Below are 22,171 nucleotides of genomic sequence, written 5' to 3'. Positions count from 1 at the left end.
CTAGGCACTGGAGATATAGACGCAAACAAAGCAGACAAGGGCCTTGATTTCAGAAAGCATGTATTCTAGTTGGGCAAAGAAACGATTAAAGTAACAAATGCACAGGAGGGCATTAGGTAGATGCTAAGTGTAACTCAGAGAATTAGAAGAGATTGATATGACAGTGACTGGACAGTCTACTTTAAGTTGGGTGGCTTCTCTGAGTAGAAGACATTTGAGTCAAAACCTGAATAACAAGAAGAAGATAGCTACATGCCAATGGGAGGAGCACATTTCAGGCAGAGGCAACAGCAGGTGCAGAGTCCCCAAGGCAATAGGGATACTGGGGAAATTTTGAGAGGTGGGAAGCTTGCATATCTCTGGATCAAAATAAAGGCCACTATGATTCAAGCATGGCAAGTGAGGGTAGAATAGAAGTGGGGTTGGAGAGATAAGCAAGACTTTGAAGGTCAAGATAAGGAGATGGATTTATTCTGAGTGGGATGGATAGCCATGGGAATGTTTTTGTCTGGATTACATGGGAAGAAGAGAGGGAACCAAGTGATTAATTTGAAGACCTTTGCAATAATCTAAATGAGAAAAGCTGACTTGAATGAAATAGTGGATATGGTTAGATATGGTTGAATTCAGGATATATTCTATTTGGAAGTGGCACTGAAAGGCCTTAGAGTGGATATGGAGCCTGGGAGAGCTGAGAACAATGGTTCTTAGCTGGGCATGGTGGTGCTTGCCTGTAATATCTGTGACTCAGGAAGCTGAGGTAGTAGAATCACAAGTTCAAGGCCAGCCTCAGCAACTTAGTAAGAACCTGTCTCATATAAAAATAAAAAGGGTTGGGGATGTCTCTCAGAGGTAAAGCACCTGTAGGTTCAATCCCCAGTACAAAAAAAGAATGATGGATCTTCTTTTAAAACTTTTTTTTTAGTTGTTGATGGACCTTTATTTTATTCACTTATTTATATGTGGTGCTGAGAACTGAACCCAGTGCTTCACAAATGCTAGGCAAGTGCTCTACCACTGAGCCAAAAGAATATTGGTTTTTAGATAAGTTTGGGAATTTGGCTTTTAGACAAAAATGAGCTGCCAATTTTGGCAGTTCTCTGAGTCTAGAATTCCAGGGAGAGAGATTTAGATTTCACTGGCACATGGAAAGTATAGAAAGTCATGGAGTTGGCCAGGATCACCATAAGGAGTGAGTGTAAATGGAGGAGAAAAAGGACCTAGGACAAAACTCAGGGAAGTGGAATCAGAAAAGGAGACTTAGAAGGGGCAGCCATAAAGGTAGGAAGAAAACAGGGAAAGTGTGGAAGCCACAAGAGTGAAGAGTAAACAACTGTGTCCTGTGCTGTGTCTGCTTCCCTACTTAGCCCCTTTCACCCTACCAGATGGGACACTTTGCTACCAAGTCTGTACCTCTAGAAAGAGCTAGACCTCTAGAAAGTTTGATAGCTGAAATCTCCAAATGGATACAAAATACTAAGTATCTCATTCTTCCCGCAGAATAAGAGCCCCACTGAGGTGCCTAACCTAAACCTCTAGAAAGAACCTGAATGATTCCTTGGGATGAACCCCATGAACTGACATCTCCCACCTGAGGCCTCAAGCTAAGTAAAGTCTGAGGTCGCAATTATAGACCCCTACAGGGCTCTCAAACTTAGATCCCCAGACTAGGCCTCAAGAATGATCACCCCACTCTTAGCCCTGAGAGTGGGTTCCTAATCACTGTCCTTGGCCTGAGTCCCAAAGTGAGATTCCCCCAAAAGAGCTACTCAATCTTTTCTCCTTGGCCATCATTCTCTAGACAGGTATTGCCAGATTGAACCCCCTAGGTTAATCCCACCATTTTTATCCCTTAGATTAAAACTTCCAGCCTGAGCCCAAAAGACTGATTTTCCTGTTCCATCCCACACATTGAAACATCACTGAATCCTCAGACTGGATTCTCATAGTTCCCCAATGTAAACACCAGAAATGACCCTGAAATTGAACAGCCCAGCCTGAGCTCCAAGTTTTCCAGACTGTGTTTTCCCTAGCCCAAGTCTCTGAAGAGCCCTATTTTTCATCAATCAGATTGAGAGTCCTTCACTAAGCCCTCAGATTAATGCCCTGGATTGTCCCCCAAATTAAGCCACATAGGCTAAGTACCTCATAGGCTGATTTTCCAAGTCTCAACTCTCAGACTGACTTCCCCCATGCTGAACCTCTAATTTTCTATCTATCAGACTTCAATTCCTAAGTTGATATTTCTGGGCCAAGTCCAACAGACAAGTCTCCAGATGGCCCTGTGCTGAGACCCAAGAAAGGTGCCTCACTGCTATATTAACTCCCCACATTTTGTACCATCCAGCTAGGGTCCTCGGAAGGTACCTCCTATCTCATTTCTCTACTGAGCCCCATAGAATCACATGTCCACATTAAGCTTCTAGGACTCGGTTCTTTCATTTTACTGGATCCCCGGCATGAGATTCCCAGATGGAAGTTCCCTAAAGGAGCTCCCTGAACTGCACTCCAAAGTGAGCTGCCAATATAAGCTCCCTAGATTGGGCCATAGGTTGAGCCTCTTTTGTCAATAGTGCATTCTCCAGCAATCTACTCAGCCTCTCAGCCCCAGGTTTTGTACATGCAGAAGTAGAATGATGATGGCTACCTCTTAGGATTGTTTTGAGGATAAATGAGATAATTTTGTAACACAGTGCCTGGCACATGGTCAAGGCCCAAGCTGTTTTTTATTACCAAATGTCCTGGATAATGTCATCCATACAGAATCCCTCTAAAATTAGCCCCCAGATTGGGCCTTTCAAACTTAGTTTCCTGTTTTGTACTAATCCCAACCCTATCCAAGTCCCCAGAATGAACCTCAGAGTTTGAGGTTGGCAGAATGGGCTCCCCACATTGAGCCCAAAGGTGAAACCCCCAGAAAGAACTTCCCAGTCTGGTTTTATAAGATGCTCAGAATGATGATCTCTGAATGAAAGCTAGCGAAGATGTGCCCACTAAGCTCCCCAGCCCAAGATCTTAAACTGAGCTGTCTATTATTTACCCATCAGACTAAAATCTCTTGGCTGAGCCCCACTGAATCATATCTCTGGTTCCACAAACTGACTTAGCCACTCTCTAGCTCCAAAGTGAACTCCTGAGCCTAGACCATAGACTGAGTCCCCAGATTAGGCTAAGTAGGCTGCCTGCACTGAGCTTAAGACTGAACTCCAAACCAAGATCCCAGGCTGCCAAGTCCAATCCAGGCTCCATGAAAGCTTCTAGACCAAACTTCTGCACCAAACTGTACTCCCTCGCCTGAACCCCCAGGTGAAATCATGGGCTGACATCCCCACACGAATCCCCTAGACTGAACCTGCTCACACCAGACTCCTGGAAATGCCATTCTGTACCTCATGTGATACTTCTTCAGACAGAGGTCCCTATAGCAAAGCTTCCAGTCTGAGCCCAGTGGCCTAAAACAGGCCCGAGCTTGTATGCTACAAGCTTGCCAGAATATTCCTCTTCCCTCCCTTGGGCTCCTCTATCTCCATCACTCAGCCTACCACTTACCCTGGGATGGAGGACATGCAGGAGAAAAGACAACAGGGAGATCAGCCCCTGCTCTGATGCCAACTATCACCTCCCAGCTAGCCAACCTAAAGTGGCTACCTGCTTTCTGAGTCTTGGTTTTGTCATTGGACAAATAGAACACAGTCAGACCTATCTGCCAGGGTTGTGAGGATCAAAGGAGCCAGTTTATGAAAAGCATCTATTGGGGAATCCTGATAAGGAGTGGAACCTTGGCCCTGTCCTAAGTAGCTCACAGTCTACTGAGGGACACAAATGTAGATGTATGATGAACACACAGTGTGACTAGTGGGACAGAAGGAGGCAAAGGGGAATATGGAAATACAAACAGTACCCTCAATCAGCCTGGGAATTCAGGGCAGGCTTAATGGAGATAGTAGTCAGAATCTGGAAGGCTGACTGGCAGTTGGCCGGGTGAAGCAAGACAAACATGTTTAGGGAGGGGCAGAGGAGGAAACTGGAGTGGTCAGCAGAAGCCAGATCACCAAGGGCTTTGAATGCCAGGTTAAAGGGCTGAATCGTTGCTCTGCAGGTACAGGGAACCATTGACAGATTTGAGCAGAGGAGTGACAGTGAGCTGTGTGTGACAAAGCTCCTTCTGGCAATCAGGGTAGAAAAGAGGTTGGAGATAGCCCAATACCTGAAAGGCATGGGGAGGCCTGAGCCAGGACAGGGACCTGATGCTTGAGCACCAAAACAGGACTTGGTTTACCAACCATATGGAGCCTCTTCAGAAGTACCTGTGGCCCTCCAATACATGCATGGGGAAATACAGTATGTAGAATAGGGGCCAGTAAAGCTATGTCCAGGCAATTAGTAGGGGCAGGATTTGTTTAGTGCTTGGGGACTCATTTCAGGTTTTTTGTTGGTTTGGGGGTTTTGTTTTGTTTTGGGTACTAGGGATTGAACCCAGGACTGCCTTACTGAACTACATTCCCAGCCCTTTTTATTTATTTATGTATTTAGAGACAAGGTCTTTGCTTAGGGCCTCACTAAGTTGCCAAGGTTGGCCTTGGACTTGCAATCCTCCTGTCTCAGCCTCCTGAGTTGCTGTGATTATAGGCATGCGCCACCATCCCCAGAACAGTTCAGTTTTTTTCTGATGATACCTGGTCACTGTAGGAAATATGGAAATTACAGAAAAGATTAAAGTAGGGGAGAATCTCATGTGATCCAAACTCATGTAGAATAAGCATGATGGACACTTTGATATTATTCTTCCTAGTGTTTTTTAGGTATGTATATTTGCAAAAATGAGATCATCCTGTATATACAAGATTGTATCCTTAAAATACCCTGAGCATTTCCCAGACTGTTAAAAACCCTACATAAACTGGGCTGGGTGGCACACACCTGTAATCCCAGTGACTTGGGAAACTGAAGCAGGAGGATCACAAGTTTGAGGCCAGCCTCAGCAACTAAGCAAGGCCCTAAGCAACTTAGAACTGTCTCAAAATAAAAAAATAAAAAGGACTTGGCATGTGGCCCAGTGGTTAAGTACCCCTGGGTTCAATCTCTGGTACAAAAAGAAAAAAAGAATAAAGAACCCTACATAAGTATCACTTATAAAAATTATTTGATATTCCATCACATGAGTGTACCATAATTTAACCAAACTGCTACAGTTGGATGTTTTTGTTTTCAACTTGGCACATTGAAAACATCACTTCAATGAAAGTGTATTTATACATAGAACTTGTGCCTATAATCAGAATTATTGAGACAGATAAAAGGATCATCTCCCCCACTCTCTTTTAGGGTGCTGGAGATTAAACCCAGGGCATCAAATATGCTAGGCAAGCACTCTACCACTGGGTTATATCTCTAGCCTCTCTTTGTTTATTTATATGACTTTTCTGATTATAAAAGTAATACATGTTCTTTGTCAAAACTATGGAAGAGCCAGGCACAATGGTACACCCTGTAATCCTAATGACTTGGGAAGCAAAAGCAGAATGGTCAATTCAAGGCCAGCCTAAGCAATTTAGTAAAACCCTATCTCAAAATTAAAAAGTCAAAAAGGGCTAGGGATGTAGCTCAATGGTAAAATGCCTCTGGGTTCAATCTCCAGTCCCCACCCCGTACTAAAAAGCAAACACACACACACACACACACACACACACACTCACATACACACTCACACCTATGGAAGAGAAGATGGGTGTGGTGCTATATCCTTGCAATCCCAGCAACTCAGAAGGCTGAGTCAGAAAGATCACAAGTTCAAGGCAAACCTGGGCAATTTACACCCTGTCTCGAAATGAAAAATAAAAAGATCTGGGTTCAGTGGTGAAGTACCCTGGCATTTGATCTCCAGTACAAATATATATAGTTTTCATATATTATTTGTTTATTTTATATATATATATATATATATATATATATATATATATATATATATATAAAATAAAATACAGAAAATCTAAAGAATGTAATAAAAACCACCCACAGTCCCACCATCCAGAGACAACTTGCTAAACGTGAATTTTTATATGTAACTATTATTGTCATTACTATTAATGGTAATAATAGTTTTGCCAAGCTTGCATTTAATGGCTGTCTGCCATTCCATATACTATGATTCTGCTATTGTGGCCTTAAGACAGTTTCAGATTCCATATGATGTTGCTTTGGACATCTTTGAGGCTAGAACTTTCCAAGGTGGGTTGGGGGTGTGGTCAGGCCAGGAGGAAGTATTCAGGGAGGGAAAAAGCCCCCAAGAGCTTCATTTCTGCTAATCCTCCAACTGACCTCACTTCTCTACCTGTAGAGTCTCTGGAGCTGATAGCCACAGCGGCAGAGCACTCTAATGCTGCCATCCGAAAAATGGTGAGTGGCCCTTCTAGATCCTGCCCTTCCTTTGCCACCCACTTGTGGTGTCCCTCTCCAGGGTTTGGGGAGCTTGTGATGTAAGGACATGCAAGGGAGTTGGCACCCCAAGCCTTCCCTTTTGCTCACTGTCTCCTTCCAGGAGCGAATGCACAAGCTGCTGAAGGTATATGAGTTGCTAGGGGGTGAGGAAGACATTGTCAGCCCCACCAAAGAGCTCATAAAAGAAGGCCACATCCTTAAGCTGTCAGCGAAGAATGGGACCACTCAAGACCGATACCTCATACTAGTAAGTGCCAGGTGTAGAGTTGTGGGTAGGCATGCCAGATCCCCATTCATGTTGACATGGTACTCAAGAATATGCCTCCAGTCAGACTTTCTTTCCTATGGTATCTCGTATTATCACTATCTATGTTATGAATTATTTTTTTCTTGTTTACAGATGATGTAACTAAGACTTAGAGATAAATGACTTGAACAAGGTCACCCACTAGAAAGTGACTCACATGCCTAGGCTCTTTCTTTGCAACCCCTGATCCCAATCTGGGCTTTCTTTCCTCCATCTATTGCCTTGAGTCCTCAACAATAAAGCTTTGGAAGTCCCATAAGGGTGGGGAGCCAGGCCACATCCCCACTAGGTCTCCTGCACATACATCCCAAACCTTTTCCTTCCTAGTTCAACGACCGCCTCCTTTACTGCGTGCCCAGGCTGCGGCTCCTTGGCCAGAAGTTTAGCGTGCGGGCACGCATTGATGTAGATGGCATGGAGGTGAGCATCAGGAGGTGGGAAATGGGAATCCAGACTGGGGTGTTGGTGTTGGGAAGAACAAAGACATGCTAGCTTTGAACATAAGCCTGTGTGTATAAGTGCAGAGGACTAGGGTTCTAGGGAGCTCAGTAGGCCTTACCACTACCCTTTCTCCTTCCATTCAGCTAAAGGAGAGCTCCAACCTCAATCTGCCTCGGACCTTCCTGGTGTCAGGAAAGCAGCGCTCCCTGGAGCTCCAGGCCAGGTACCTGCCTTTACCTATGCCTTCCTTACAGCCTCCTCTCTCCTTAAGATATGCTTAGGTATTCCAAGCCTGGAGATTATTCTAGAGAAAGGATGGCCACCTTTCCCCAAAGATGCAGGCTTGCTCTTCTGCAATGGGGGCCACCCCTGAGAGCTAGATGATATTTGGACTAAGGATAAGTACTTATTGGTGTGGGGAAAGTCAGCACTCCTGCCAGTGGGGGGCTTTTGGAGAAAGAATAAGCTCTCCCTGATTCAAACAAGAATTTCTTCTGGTGGGTTCTGTCAGAGGACAGGGAAGAGTAGAATACTAACTCTAACATACAGTAATAGCACCACAGATAGTTTATTGTAGATTCACAGACTTAAGGAAAATAACTAAATGCAATGTGTGCTCCACGATAGAAGCCTGGTTTGGGAAAAACAGCTTTAAATGAGATTTGCTAGACAAGGATTGAATTGAACCTTAGATGTAATGAGCACATTGTCATACTCCTATAATCCAAGTGACCCAGGAGGCTGAGGAAGGAGGATCACAAGTCCAAAGCCAGTCTCAGCAACTTATCAGAGTCCTAAGCAACTTAGTGAGACCTTGTCTCAAAATAATAAATAAATAGATAAATAAATAAATAAACAAATAAATAGGGCTGGTGATGTGGCTCAGTGTTTAAGCACTGGTTAAATCCCCAGTACCAAAAAAAGAGAAAAAGAAAACAGTCTGGGAATGTAACTTAGTGGTTAAGTGTCCCTGGGTTCAATCCCCAGTACTGCAAATAATAACAGTAATAAAATAAAATGAAATTGTAAAAGTAATAGCATGAGTAAAGTGTTGAGCCTTTTAACAGAGGGGCTTTGATACCTATCCTCTATGTGGATGTTTATATTAATAGATTATATTTCATAAAGTCTTACTCTTGTGCCAGGTACTGTTTTAACTTAATTGAACTGTCTAGTTGAAGTCCTTCCTTTCAACAACACTTATTTCAAGTAGCTACTTCTGCTATGATTGCCATCAACCTATTTTACAGGTGAGGAAACTGAGGCACAAGACAGTGTTGCCCCAGATCCCACAGCTGTAAAGGAACAGAGCTGGAATTGGAGCTCAGGCCACTTGGGTCTAATGTCCACACCCTCAACCACTGTCTAGGCTGCCTTCTGAGGAAAGGGATATGAAGGTCATGGCCAGGACTGGAGAATAGATTCACCTCAGCAGATGACCTGCCTCTGACAGGCTGTGTGGAGGGACTGCATTGAGACAGAACAGAGATGAGTGTGAACTGAGAGTAAAGCGAGTTGAGACTTGGTCCTTGAAACTGAAGGAGACTGAGAGAGCCTTCCTGAGGCCTGCAGCAGGGACAGCAGGAGCAAAACAGACACATCTGAAAGACTGACAAGCCACGTGACAGGAACACGTTGACTACAGAGAGGGAGGGGGCTGGAGAGATCACTGGACCAAGCAGTGTAGGGTTTCCTCCTAGTGGCAACAGGAAGGTATGGAAAGTTGGCTTTGCAGCTGCTTTTACTGCCCTTATTATTTTTTTAATGAAAATTTTCAACTATCAAGAAAAGTAGAACTATAACAAGCACCCATATGCTCACAATTTGGACAACTGGTTCTCAGCCTTGGCAACTCTTGGAATCAACTGAGGAGCTTATAGTAAATATTGATAGCTGGGAGCCACATCTAGAGATTCTGATTTAATTATTCTAGGATGTAGCCTTAAAAAATGGGGAGTTTTAAAAGCTCCCCAGGTTATTTCAATTTGTGCACCAGGGCTTAGAATCACCAAGTCAAATGCATCAAGTGGTAGAGCACTTGCCTAGCATCCATGAGGTCCTGAGTTCCATTCCCAGTACCACGAAGAGAGAAAGAGAGAGAGAGAGACAACTATGGACATTTTGCCATCTATATCTTTTTTGGTTTAATATAATTTGGTTTGGGGTTTTTGCTTTCTTGTTGTTTGTTTTTTGTTTTGTGTTTTGTTTGTTTTGCTTTGTTTTGTTTTGTTTGGTACTGCAGATTGAACCCAGGGATGCTTAACCACTGAGCCACATCCCCAATTTTTTTTTTATTATTATTTTATTAGGGACAGGGTGTCCTGAGTTGCTAAGTGCCTTGCTAAATTGCTGAGACTGGCTTTGAACTCACAAGATTCCTGCCTTAGCCTCCCAAGCCACTGGGATTACAGGCATGTGTCACTGCACCCAGCTGTGTTTTTGTTTTTCAAGGCAGGGTCTCACTATGTTTCCCAGACCAGCCTCAAACTGCTAGGTTCAAATAATCCTCCTGCCTCAGCCTCTTAAGTAGTTGGGACTATAAGCATGCACTGACATGAGTCATTTTAAACTAAATTACAAAAATCATGAAATTTTATCCCTATATAATTCAGCATGAATGACCAAAAATACTACTTTGGTTCTTAAAAAACAAAAGAAAGCCAGGTGCAGTGGTGCACACCTGTAATTCCAGTAGCTTTGGAGGCTGAGACAGGAGGATTGGGATTTCAAAGCCAGCCTCAGCAATGGTGAGGTGCTAAGCAACTCAGTGAGATCCCGTCTCTAAATAAAAGACAAAATAGGGCTGGGGATGTGGCTCAGTGGTCGAGTGCCCCTGAGTTCAATCCCCAGTACACCCCCCCCCAAAAAAAAAAACAAAAAAGCAATGCTTTTTCACTGCAAAGAAATTATAAATTAGGAAATATACATAAATAGCCATCAGAATAAAGTAAAAATTCTCCCTAGAACCCTACCACACAGACATAACCTATGGCCTTGTCTTTCCACATTTTATTATTAAAGTCTTCCAAAATACAGAAAATTGGTAGAATTGCCCAGTGAACACTCATAAACCTACCATTTGGATTATAAAAGTGTTAACATTGTACTATATTTACTTTATCACGTATCTATCTCATTCTATTCATCTACCAAGCCAAGTGATTTGTTTTTTAAATGTGTTTAAAAATAAATTACAAACATCATTACACATCCCCCCTCAAGAGTTTGACACATGCAGGCATGGTAGTGTACAACCTGTAATCCCAGCAACTCCAGAAGCTAAAGCAGGAGGATTGCAAGTTCAAGGCCAGCCTCTGCAATTTAGCAAGGCCATAAGCAACTTGGTGAGACCCTGTCTCAAAATTTCTCAGGGGTAGAATGCACCTGAGTTCAATCCCCAGTGCCAAAAAAAAAAAATAGGATATTGGATATTAGATAATTTTATATGTGTTCTTTTCACTCAACATTATTATAAATATTCTATACCATTAATAGCTCTCTTCTCCCTCTCCCTCCCCCCCCCACTCTTTTTCTTTCTCTCTTTCTCTCTGTGCTGGGGATCAATCCCAGGTCCTCACCATGCCAGACAAGGGCTGAGCCACATCCCCATTAATTTTTTGGGGGGTACCAGAGATTGAACCCAGGGTGCTTAAGCTCTGAGCCACATTCCCAGCCCCCTTTTATTTTTTATTTTGAGACAGGTTCTCACTAAATTGCTTAAGACCTCACTAAGTGGCTAAGGCTGGCCTTGAACTTCCTTGTGGCTCAACCTCCTGAGCCGCTGGGATTACAGGTGTGCGCCACCGTGCCCAGCTAATGTCTTCTTGTAGTAATGACATGGATGATCTGTTTTGTTTTAACCTGATCTCTATTGTCAGATGCTTAAACTGCTTCCAGTTTTTACTAGAATAAAAATGCCTTGCAGTGGACATTCTTGGAGCTAAATATTGACTTACATTCTTACTTTTTCATGAAGTGTTTCTAGGGATATAATTGAACTTTCATATTGGAAGAATGTTTTTGATGTCTAGAGTGTGTGGATGAGGAAAGAAATTAAAATAGGCCAGAGAGAAGGCAGCAAGAGTTTGGGATCCTATTCCTAGTGAGCAGTTGATGAAGTTATACCAGGGCAGAGACCTGAGAGAATGGAGGGCAGACAGGAGAGTCCAGGAAAAAGGCAAAGGGAGGAAAACCTCACATTGATTGACATTTTATCTTTCACCTCAGTTATGCTAAGAACAACACAAAGAATGATAATCATCTTTACGTTACAAATGAAAACAAAATAAACTGCCTCCTTTCTCAAACTTGACATTCCAGCCACAGGGAATCATTGATGTGGTTTTGTGTATGTTCCGTACTCACACCCACTTCACCCTTACTCCTTTATATTAGCCCTTGCACCTCCCTGAGAAAAGTTTCCTTAAAAACCCCCATCCAAACTTCAGGCTGGGGCAGGTCCCCAGTCACATAGTAATAAGTGAAGAAGATAATCAAACCCAGGTCTGTCTAATTCTAAAACACTGGCTCTTTGCCACACCAGTTGCTTTTGTTATTGTTGTTGTCATTGTTGTTGCCTTTCCCCCCACAGTGCTGAGGATCAAACCCAGAGTCTCATGTATGCCTGCTAGGCAAGCATTCTTCCACTGAGCTATATTCCCAACTCTCCAGTTGCTTTTTTTTGTTCCAATTGCTTTTTGTTGACCTGCCTAACCCAACATCTTTTTTCCCCCAAGGACAGAGGAGGAGAAGAAAGACTGGGTCCAGGTAACATCCAAGAAGACTTTGTGGTGGGGGCTGGAAAAGTATTAACAGGTGTCATAGGGGTTGGTGGCCTCTTCCCCAAAACACATCTGAACACCATGGCCTTGGACACTTGCCTTCCAACAAATTTTAGCATCCCCATATTACAGATAAGCAAACTGAGGTCCAGAGGTTAAACAGAATCTTACAAATTCTTCTGTTAGAAAACTGTCTTCTTTGAGGGTGTGATCCTGGTGAGTCAAGCCCTATAAAACCTTATGCCCAGACAGGGGCCAGAAAAGCTGGCCCCTGGTTTTTCAACTATTACTCCCCTCCCTCATTTTATAATTATAACACTGAGACTTGGATTGGGAGGAATTTGTTCAAGGTCATATGCCTAGCAGGGACAGACCTCAAATTTTCTGACTCCAGGATAGCATAGGAAGGTGAGGTGAGGATGGAAATGGGTGGCTTGTAGGGCAATCTGATCTCTCATTTCTTGATCCTCCCTCACCAGGCCATCAACTCCACCCTCCTGAAGCATGAGCAGACGCTGGAGACCTTCAAACTGTTGAACTCAACAAATAGGGAAGATGAAGACACACCCCCCAACTCTCCAGTAAGAGTCCCTAACCTCTCCTCCTATACTGGGACCCTATCCAGGCCTCCAAATTCCCACCTTCCCTTACAATGATCCACTCCCCTTCTGGAGTCAATGTGCAGTCTTCTGTTGGTAGGGCCACAGAAAAATCAGTGGGGGGCTTCTGACTGTCTGCTGCCCGCACCCCCCCCCCCCGCCTCCCCCCCACCCCAACCCCGCTGTGATGATCTAAGCCTTGGGGCAGGAACAAGGGCTGGTTGGACTGGCCAGAGGAAGAACCATTTCTGACCTGAGACCTGGCCCTCCCCCTAGAACGTGGATCTTGGGAAACGGGCACCTACGCCCATCCGGGAAAAGGAAGTCACCATGTGCATGCGCTGTCAGGAGCCCTTCAATTCCATCACCAAACGCAGGCACCACTGCAAGGCCTGCGGGCATGTGAGTGTCGGGAGGCAGGGGCAGAGCTCAGGAGGGTTCGGGCTGACAGCCCAAAGACTCACTTATAAGTGGGCATCCTCCAAGTGGGGGGAGGCTGCAAGTCTGCTGTGGGAGTTGATACATTGAAGGGGAAGGCCCACTGGAATCAGGCTGCTCTTGCCCACTTGCCACCCCAGGTGGTTTGTGGGAAGTGCTCCGAGTTCCGGGCCCGCCTTATCTATGACAACAACCGCTCCAACCGTGTGTGCACTGACTGCTACGTGGCCTTGCATGGGGTGCCTGGGAGCAGTCCAGCCTGCAGCCAGCATACACCTCAGCGCCGGAGATCCATCCTAGAGGTAAGAGCTAGGCCCCTAACCAAATATCCCACAAGTGGGCATCAGCCACCTAGCTAGTATGATTGAGGAAGCCTGGGAATCTCTGAAATACTGGGGTGTGATGTGCATCTGTTGATCAAGTGATCCAGGCTTGGAGTAAATAAAATGAGTGCAAGAGTGAATGAAACACAGTAATTATTTCGAAATGCTTTATATATTTAATCCTCACAGTGACTAACCTACCTCATGCTATTAATATCCCTAGTTTTCAAACAAGGAAACTGAGCCCCAGAGAGATTATTTGCCCGTTACATAGCCAGTGAGTGACAAAGCTAGAGTTTTGTGTTGCTTTTTGTTTGTTTGATTGGTACCAGGGATTAAACTCAGGGGCACTAGCCTACAGAGTCACATCTCCAGCCCTATTTTGTATTTTATTTAGAGACAGCGTCTGAGTTGCTTAGCACCTCGCCATTGCTGAGGCTGACTTTGAACTTGCGATTCTCCTGTCTCAGCCTCCTGAACTGCTGGGATTACAGGCATGCACCACTGCGCCTGGCTTATATTGCTTTTTTTTGAGACAGGGTCTGGCTATGTTCCCCAGGTTGGCCTTGAACTTAGAAAAGCTGCCTCAGTCTCTCAAGTACCTGTCACTATAGGCACACACCACCATGCATGCCTAAGATTTTTTTTCGATTAACAAACTGCCTTTTCTCATTACAAAGTAGGCTAAATAAGACAGCATAAACAAAAAGCAACAAAATACTATATTCCTTTTACCTAGACACAACTGCTAACATCAATCCTTCCTATCTTTCTAGGCACACACACATGTATATATTTTGGGGTTTTTTTTAATATTTATTTTTTAGTTGGACACAATATCTTTATTTATTTTTATGTGGTGCTGAGGATCGAACCCAGGGCCTCGCATGTGCTAGGCGAGCACTCTACTGCTTAGCCACAACCCCAGCCCAAGGGTTTGCTTTTATAAACTATTATTTAACACCTAGAGTGCTTACTCTGTGCTAGGAACTATCCTAAATATTTACATGTATTAATTCATTTGATGTTTACAACAGCCCTCTGTGCTCTCCTTCCAAGTCCATGTATTTTCATCTAGAGCTGGAATTCTGAGCCAGACTACATTTACCACCCACCCACCCACCCCTTAACCATAATGCTAGATTGCTCTTGAGTGTACAAATGAATGTGACAAAAGATGAAAAAAGGTGAGGTATGAATGTGTGAATGACTTGAAGAATAAATAGGCTGACAGAAGTAAGAGTGCCTGACAGACATTTATTAGTTGCCCCTGCTGAGAACTATACCCCCTCTTCCCTGGCTCTAGAAGCAACAGCCCTGGCCTGAGCCAGACAGATAAGCCTAGCTTTGAATTCTGACTCTACCTGACTTTCTGGGTGGCACCAAGCAAATAAATTCTGCCACCTGAGCTTCACTGTTTTCCTCTAAGACATGGGAATAGGAATCCATACACTAAGGGGCTCTTTAAGCCAAGAGGAGTCAGGCTGGACCTTCTATCAACATTGACACCACCCCATGTCTCTGACTACAGAAACAGGCCTCCGTGGCTGCAGAGAACAGTGTCATCTGCAGCTTCCTGCACTACATGGAGAAGGGTGGGAAAGGATGGCACAAAGCATGGTTCGTGGTCCCTGAGAATGAACCCTTGGTGCTGTACATCTACGGAGCCCCTCAGGTGTGCATCCTATTCCTTTGGGTCTTTTCAGCCACCTGGCAAAATCAGGCTACCCGCCTTCTCTCCAGTCCTTTGATCTTTCCTTGGCCTTGGGGGGATAGGGTGACTACCTAAGGGAAAGTTAGAATTCCCACCCTTGTGTGACAAAGACTGACTAGAGACAAGGAGTGTTGTGGGCCAAGGCATGTAGGGAAAACAGGTGAGTTTGTGGTGGAAGCTGGCTTTCTGGAAGAATCAGGAGTGAAGACAGGGCACTACTAGGTTCAGTTTGGAGTGGGGAAAAGCATGTTAATAGGGGCAATGACCTAGACAAAGTCCTGAAAACACTGTGCCAAAGAGACAAGCCCAGCTATTTTGGGGTACAGGAAGAAACAGTATTTGAAGCAGCCTGCATTCTAGCCCCAGTTCAAACATTTTCCTCTTGGTTACAATAAGGCCAAGTAATCTTTTTTATTTTTTCTTTTTGATACTAGGGATTGATCTCAGAGATGCTTTACCACTGAGATCCCTAGTCCTTATGTAATATTTGAGATAGGATCTCACTAAGTTGCTGAGATTGGCCTCAGACTTTTGATCTTCCTGACTCCGCCTCCTGAGTTACCCGGTTATAGGCGCGCACTGTGGCCCCTAGCCAAGGAAATCTTCTTGAGCAGGGGAAGAAAAAGGGGAGCAGATGCAAAACCCATTATAAGTTGGGGCAAAGGGGAATGTCCAGCCCCCAGGTGATCCCAGCCCTATTCCTCCTCCACAGGATGTGAAAGCCCAGCGCAGCCTGCCCCTCATTGGCTTCGAGGTGGGGCCTCCTGAGGCAGGGGAGAGGCCTGACAGAAGACACGTCTTCAAGATCACCCAGAGCCACCTAAGCTGGTACTTCAGCCCTGAAACAGAGGAGCTCCAGCGACGCTGGATGGCTGTGCTTGGCCGGGCAGGCCGTGGGGACACGTTCTGCCCAGGGCCCACACTGTCCGAGGACAGGGAGATGGAAGAGCCACCAGTGGCAGCTTCAGGAGCCACTGCTGAACCCCCTGAAGTCCCCCAGACCCGAGACAAGACCTAGAGGGTTTGGGGGGAACTGGGAGCCCCCATCCCACACACTAGCTGCCCATGTCCAGTTAGGGGGTTCCAGCCCCCTCCTTCCCAGCTCAGTCAATACTTGAACTCCCATCACGGGCACTTTCAATCCCGAATGCTGGGTCTTGGGTTTTTTAATTCATCTTTTCACAAAACGTGGGCTTTTAAAAAGTATTCCTACAGTGATATTAATTTTTTTAAATCCCCATCTCCAGGGAGGGTAGGAGCTGTTGCTATACCCACCTGAATTAGGCTGCCCCCCCCCAAACAATACCCCACAGATCCTGCCTCCACCCAATTTCCCTCAAAAGCATCAGAGGCAGGAGTTCTGGATTCAAAGTGCCAGCTCTGCCACTGACCCTGGGACCCCAAACCACTCCTGCCTCCTCAGCCAGTGTCTTCACGTGTACAACTCCACGTGGGGTGGTGACTAGACCCCTTCTGCCTCTCCCATGGCTTATAGCTTCTACCCAGCTCCAAGGCTACCCAGTATTTTATCGTCCAGACCCATGGCAGGGCCACCGGGCAGGACAAGGGAACAGGGGGGAGGACAATGGATACTCTTTGTTTTGTTTTTTTTTAAAGAAAAATACAGTTTATTTCAGGCTTACAGTAACTTTCAGAGCACTGCTGTGTTCCATTCATCCATATAGTTTGTTTATACAAAGTACCAGGCTACTAGGGTGGGCCCAGAAACCACTCCCTTGCTGAACTCTCAAGTTCAACTCCCAGAAGGCTGATTCCAAGGCTACTCACAGGTCAAGCCACAGATTAAACAAGAGGGTATTATTTATTAGGGTCATAAGCCTCATCCCTGAACTTAAATGGGATGAGATAAAGAATGAGGAAAGAGGTTGGAGGAGACAGAAAATAGCCCAACTCTTCTTCCAAGCTCACCACCTTGCCAAGATCTTAGAATTCCTAAGGGAACCTGGGGTGAGAGGCTGGGCTGGAGGAAGGGAGCATTCCTAGGAGGTTTTAAACTCTGAGCAGGAATAAGAGTTGCTATGTGTCGGGTGGGGTGGGGTAAGGGAGAGGCACCACAGCTACTTTTGCTTACATCTTCAACTTTTCTTTCATCTGCATGTTCATCTCACCATTCCTGACCCAGCCAGCCCTTGGCACTGAGTACTGGTCCCCAGGCTCATCCTCTCCATAATCCTCCTGTCTAGTATCCACCAGAGTCTAGCTCCTCCTCCATCCACACCCACATTCACTCATCCCTCCTCTTTACTGACTGCACCCAAGAGGAACTATGCTGGGAAAACTGGCCTCATCACTCAGATAACTTAAAGCCCAAGGGGGTGTGATGGACCAAGTGCCTTAGACCCCCCAAAACCAAGAACCTTAGGGCTTTTCTTCCCCTGTAGGGAACTGCACAGAGGAACAAGAAAGAGGGTGGGAATAGTATAACCAATCCAGAGGTCTATAGCCCTCCATAAAAGCCCTACAAATAAGTTTCAGAATACCTAGCAAACAAGGGCCCAAAACAATTCCAGCCCCACTCATTTCTTTCTCCGGACAATGGTCCAGCCATCTTCCACTATATCCTCTTCCTTAATATTCTGGGAGTTTGGATCAGAGGGTTCAGGCTGGGGGGAGACCCCATCCGTGGTGGCCCCATCATTTGTAGCTGTGACCTGTGAATACAAGAAATATAAAAAATAGAAGAGAAGTATATGATAGAGTGTTAAATACACTAGCCATTGTAGACCCAGGCTCTGCTCCCAACTTCCCCAGGACTGGCTGTGACCTATGCCTCTCTGGATAATACCACAACCTCCAGAAACAATCACCCCCAATCATTTCTGTGATTTTAGATCCTCCCCCAGAAAACTGAAAACATCTGCATCTCCCCCACCACCCAAGGAGCACCCCTTTTACCTCCATCTCTTCCACGCTGTCTGCATCATCTTGATCCCCATCAGTCTCTTTGGCTGTCTTAAGTGCAGTGGCTTTGACTTTGCACTTTCTTTGAGTGATGTGGGAGGCCATCTCCCTCAGAGCAGCCCCATCACCCTTCTGGAAGTGGTGGAACATGGTCTGCAACTGCTGGCTCACCTACCAAGAAAACATTCTACCAGCTTAGATTTTTCCAGAGGATCTACTATATAGATAATCAGTCTGTGCTTGCAGCAAGACTATGGAAGGAGTTGTATTTTCCAGAAGAGAATGGGGCTGTTTCCTCCCTAAGAAGTTTGCTAATGAAGAAATCACATATGTAGGGCTCAGGTGAGGGTCTGAAGCATTGAAGGAGGGTTTCCTAGTAGGAAAGGCACTAGAACTAGACTTTCAAAGACAGAAGATGTCAAAGGGAGAGCAATCTCATCAAGGGGAGCAGTGTTAATCATAGCAGAGGTAGAAATCTACTGGGGTTAGATACAGGCCTGGATGGGAATAATATGTGAAGAAATATAAGAAATGTAAGGTTTGAAAAGACCTAGAAAGACTAGACCTTTTCCTCTGGGCTAAAGGAGTCTTAGAAGCATCTTGTGCAGGACCCAAGAAAAGAACAGTTATAGCCCAAAACATACGGCTGAGGAGAAGAAAGAAGTCAGGTAGGGGAGGTAGCAGTTGTGTCCATGATAATCTCACCTGGGGCAGACTCCCATCCTCCACAACTGTATCAAACTCATTTGTCATCAGCTCCCCAAGGAAGTCTTCCACCTCATCCAGCTCCAAGTCAGCTGAGTAGGAAAGGATAGGACCCTCTGTCAAAGACCAGGCAACTTCACCCCTGCCCATTACTTTTCAATACGTACTTGGTAGGTCTGAATCTGGTTGGAGGTAAAAGACCAAACCGTGAGCCTTTTATTCACTAGAGTGCCCTCTTTCATCTGGCCTATTCTAACTGGCCTCCCTTCTATGTTATCTTGTATAAACTACTTACTTCTCTCTCAGCCTCTTCTGTCGGTGGGTCTAATAGTGCCCTCCTTGAATATCTGTAGTAAGAAGTCACTCAACCCAATGAATGGCAAAGGGGAGATCCCTAATCTGTGTAAATATCCATCACTCATGGGCTGAAGTGTTTAAAATATATAGTTCTATTACAACTGTGGCTCCATGATACAGGAAGCCACAGACCAAAGGGCTAGGTAGGAAGAAATGGATGTGCTACTTCCAATGACTAAAATCACATCCTATAATGGGACTCTGGCCAAGTCTTCCTCTTTGGGCTTCAGTCATCTTATGGGCCAATGTTCTCTACATTTTCTGAATTAGAGAATAACTCAAAAATGTCTTACACCAAGTTCCTCAGTCTCTCTTCTGTCTCTATGGTCTCCCTGGGAGAACTCATCAAGCCTCTTGCTTTTCCCTACCACTCAAAGCTCATATCACCCAACTCTGTCTCCAACTCAGAGTTATGTATGTATATAGATGTTTCACAGGTGCCTCAGACCTCCAAATCCAAAGACTCATCACCTTGCCCTCCAAACCTCATCCTCCAGAGTTCCTCTGTTCTACAAAAGGCACCTAAGCCACCCACCCAGTCACTCAAACCAGAAACCTGTCTCTTTTTCCCTCACGCCTCTCCTGCCAAGTACTCTCCAATGCCATAATCCATTCCTTTCTTTTCTGTGACCATTGTCATTGCCCTACTTCAGACCTCATCATTTTCTAGACCAAAACAACCTTCCCTTCAGTCTTTCTCTCTTCATTCCATGCTCTATACTGTTACTTTCTATCCAACAAATACCATCCTATGACTCACCTTAGAACCTGCCCATAAATTTTTACCACCTACTGCAGTGTTTCATAATTTGCCTTTGGGAAACATCTGTTCTGTTGATTTTAAGGGAAGCTATCCATAGAATGTTAATGGAAAACAAAGGCAAACAGGGTTCTTAGTGATTCTTATCCTTATGCATGTCTTCAATATGTTAATGAGTGTTATATTGTGACTCTCAAGTGGAAGCTGAAGAAAAAGAACTTACATAATTTGACTGGAGAAGTTTCTTCTTCACTGAACATCTAACTGGACAAGTTTTCCATAGCATGCATTTTGGCAAACACTGGCCTAAAGGATAAAATCAAAGGCACATAAGGCCTTCCAGGTCTTATCCTTTGTGGGGAAAGGTCTCCCGACCTCTAGCCTCATTCTCTACTACTCCTTCACAATAGAGCCCTCTGTCACTTTCCAAATATAGCACATTATCTCCTCATACCACAGTATTCATGAGTGTTATTTTCTTCGCCTCTCCTATTCAATTAACTCCTTCTCATCCCTTAAGACCCAGTCCAATCACCACTTCCCTGAGAAGCCTCTCTCCAAGGTTCCTGTAACCAGAATAATTACAAGCTCCTCTTTATCAGAACACTTATCTCCTAGTGTTTTAACTGTCCATTTACCCATTTACAACCCTCACTAGATTGTAAACTTTCTTGAGATATGACTGTCTGATATCATCTCCAAGGCTAACAAAATGAATAATTTTATAAAAAACCATAGAATGCAACAGGCCCCCTTCTGGGCCACTTGTTTTTGTATAATCCTCAAGACAGGAAATAGCCACATGTGGTTACTGAGCACTTGAAATGCGGCTAGGCCAAACTGAGATGTGCTAAAATGAAATTACCAGAGTTTGAACACTTAATACTAAAAAACATAAAAATATATCAATAATGTTTTGTTTTTGTGGAACTGGGAACTTGATCCAGGGCCCCAGGCACTGAGCTACATCACCAGATCTTTCTAAAAATTTTAATTTGGAAACAGGGTTTCACTAAATTGCCCAAGCTGGCCTCCAACTTGCTATCATCCTGCCTCAGCCTCCCCACTCAGTGAGATCACAGGCATGCACTACCACCCCTGGCTCAATAATGTTTTATATTTATGGCATACTAAAATATTTTGAATGGGTGTTGAAACGTATGTATTATTAATTTCATGTGCCTCTCTTTGTTTTAGTAAAAAACGTGTGTGTGTGTGGGTGTGTGTGTGTGTGTGTGTTTGGTGTGTGAGTGTGAGGGGGTGGGGGGGGGTGGGTGTGGTGCTGGGGTTGGAACCCAGGACCTTAAGCATGATAAGCAAGTGTTCTACCACTGAGCTACACCCACAGCCCAACGGTTTGTAAGTTACTTGATGGATGACACACAATTCTACTGGACAGCACTGCGGGTAGAGACGCTTACATTCATTTTTGGGAATTAGAAAACTGAGTCTCAGTAGGTAAAATGCCTTGCTCGGGCGAAAGCATAATTCCGTGGCACGCCCCTTAAGATAGAATTCTGACTCCAAAACCTGCGTTCATTCCACCGCGGTCCAGGTACCAACCGACAACCGTTAAAGAGGAAGTGCGTACTTAGCAGGAAGGAGCCCCTCTTCTTCACGCCCGGACTCAGATCGCTTTGCCTCCCATTCACTCACCATTGCGGATGAAGTAATCCTCCACTGCACCCCCCAGCCACTCCGCCTTCTCTTGGCTGTGCACGCCCCCGAATCCATTCTCTACAGCGATCTGCGAACACAGGCCCAAGCCCACCACGTCAGCTTGGGAACTGGCCTGGTGTGGCCTGAATGATTTGTCGCTTACGCCGCTGCCAAGCCTCAGACGCTTCGCCTGGCCGATTCCTATTTTGCCCGGGGGGCCTTAACCTTGATTCTGCCGTGGCCTCACTCACCTGTAAAGCAGGCCAAGCCTCCAACGCCGCGCGGACGCCAGCCCTGAAGAGGGCTCGTGCATCTTCCCCGGCGCCCGCCATCATCCAGTCTGTACCACGTGAAACCCAGGCAGCCCAATCCCGCCACAGATCGTTACAGGCTGAACCAACCGAAAGCTGATTCTGAGAACAGACTCTCTTTTCCGCTGACCTGGCAACAAGACCAGAGCAATAGAAAAGTCTATCAGACCGATTGATGACACCACCACTGTTAACACTTGTAATAATTAAATCAAAGGACAACCAACGTGAATGATTTCTGAGCCTCGATTTCCCGATCCGTGGGTGCTGCGCAAGAAAGATGTGGGGTAGTTATTAGGTCTACAGACTCCAGTCTCTGGGACAGAGGACTCAGGGAGCTTAGCCTAAAAACAAAATCTATATCGTAAATAGCATGCTAACATCTGTGGAACACTGCAAGCAACGAGAGCAGAATA

At 45.1% G+C, this 22,171-nt stretch overlaps 2 protein-coding genes across 3 annotated transcripts in view; one reads left to right on the top strand and one right to left on the bottom strand.

The window, feature by feature from the left end:
- Fgd1 (FYVE, RhoGEF and PH domain containing 1) overlaps positions 1-16,689 on the top strand; it is a 41,983-nt gene extending 25,294 nt beyond the window's left edge. For both annotated transcript variants that reach the window (XM_077107273.1, XM_077107274.1), the window contains exons 9-18: positions 6,338-6,396; positions 6,539-6,685; positions 7,073-7,165; positions 7,330-7,409; positions 11,923-11,953; positions 12,447-12,548; positions 12,843-12,968; positions 13,145-13,306; positions 14,859-15,002; positions 15,754-16,689. In XM_077107273.1, coding sequence (XP_076963388.1) covers positions 6,338-6,396; positions 6,539-6,685; positions 7,073-7,165; positions 7,330-7,409; positions 11,923-11,953; positions 12,447-12,548; positions 12,843-12,968; positions 13,145-13,306; positions 14,859-15,002; positions 15,754-16,059 — 1,250 coding nt within the window. In that variant the 3' untranslated portion in view covers positions 16,060-16,689. The remainder of the gene's footprint in view (positions 1-6,337; positions 6,397-6,538; positions 6,686-7,072; positions 7,166-7,329; positions 7,410-11,922; positions 11,954-12,446; positions 12,549-12,842; positions 12,969-13,144; positions 13,307-14,858; positions 15,003-15,753) is intronic.
- On the bottom strand, positions 16,652-21,785 carry Tsr2 (TSR2 ribosome maturation factor). The gene is made up of 5 exons (XM_077107275.1): positions 21,696-21,785; positions 21,442-21,532; positions 18,669-18,760; positions 17,958-18,134; positions 16,652-17,713 (listed from the first exon to the last, which is right to left on the bottom strand). Exons 1-5 carry the CDS (start codon positions 21,777-21,779, stop codon positions 17,579-17,581), a joined length of 579 nt encoding a protein of 192 aa, XP_076963390.1. The 5' UTR covers positions 21,780-21,785; the 3' UTR covers positions 16,652-17,578.
- Positions 21,786-22,171: the final 386 nt, after the last annotated feature.

This window comes from Callospermophilus lateralis, chromosome X, assembly GCF_048772815.1.
Source record: "Callospermophilus lateralis isolate mCalLat2 chromosome X, mCalLat2.hap1, whole genome shotgun sequence".
Lineage (NCBI taxonomy): Eukaryota > Metazoa > Chordata > Mammalia > Rodentia > Sciuridae > Callospermophilus > Callospermophilus lateralis.
This window is presented reverse-complemented; position numbering and strand designations above follow the sequence as displayed.

Coding starts and splice junctions, on each gene's coding strand:
- Tsr2 (XM_077107275.1), bottom strand. CDS start 21,779: ATGATGGCGGGCGCCGGGGAAGATGCACGAGCCCTCTTCAGGGCTGGC. Junction 18,761..21,441: donor GGATTACTTCATCCGCAATG/GTGAGTGAATGG, acceptor TTTCCTACTCAG/CTGACTTGGAGCTGGATGAG. Junction 17,714..17,957: donor ACAGCGTGGAAGAGATGGAG/GTAAAAGGGGTG, acceptor TTGTATTCACAG/GTCACAGCTACAAATGATGG.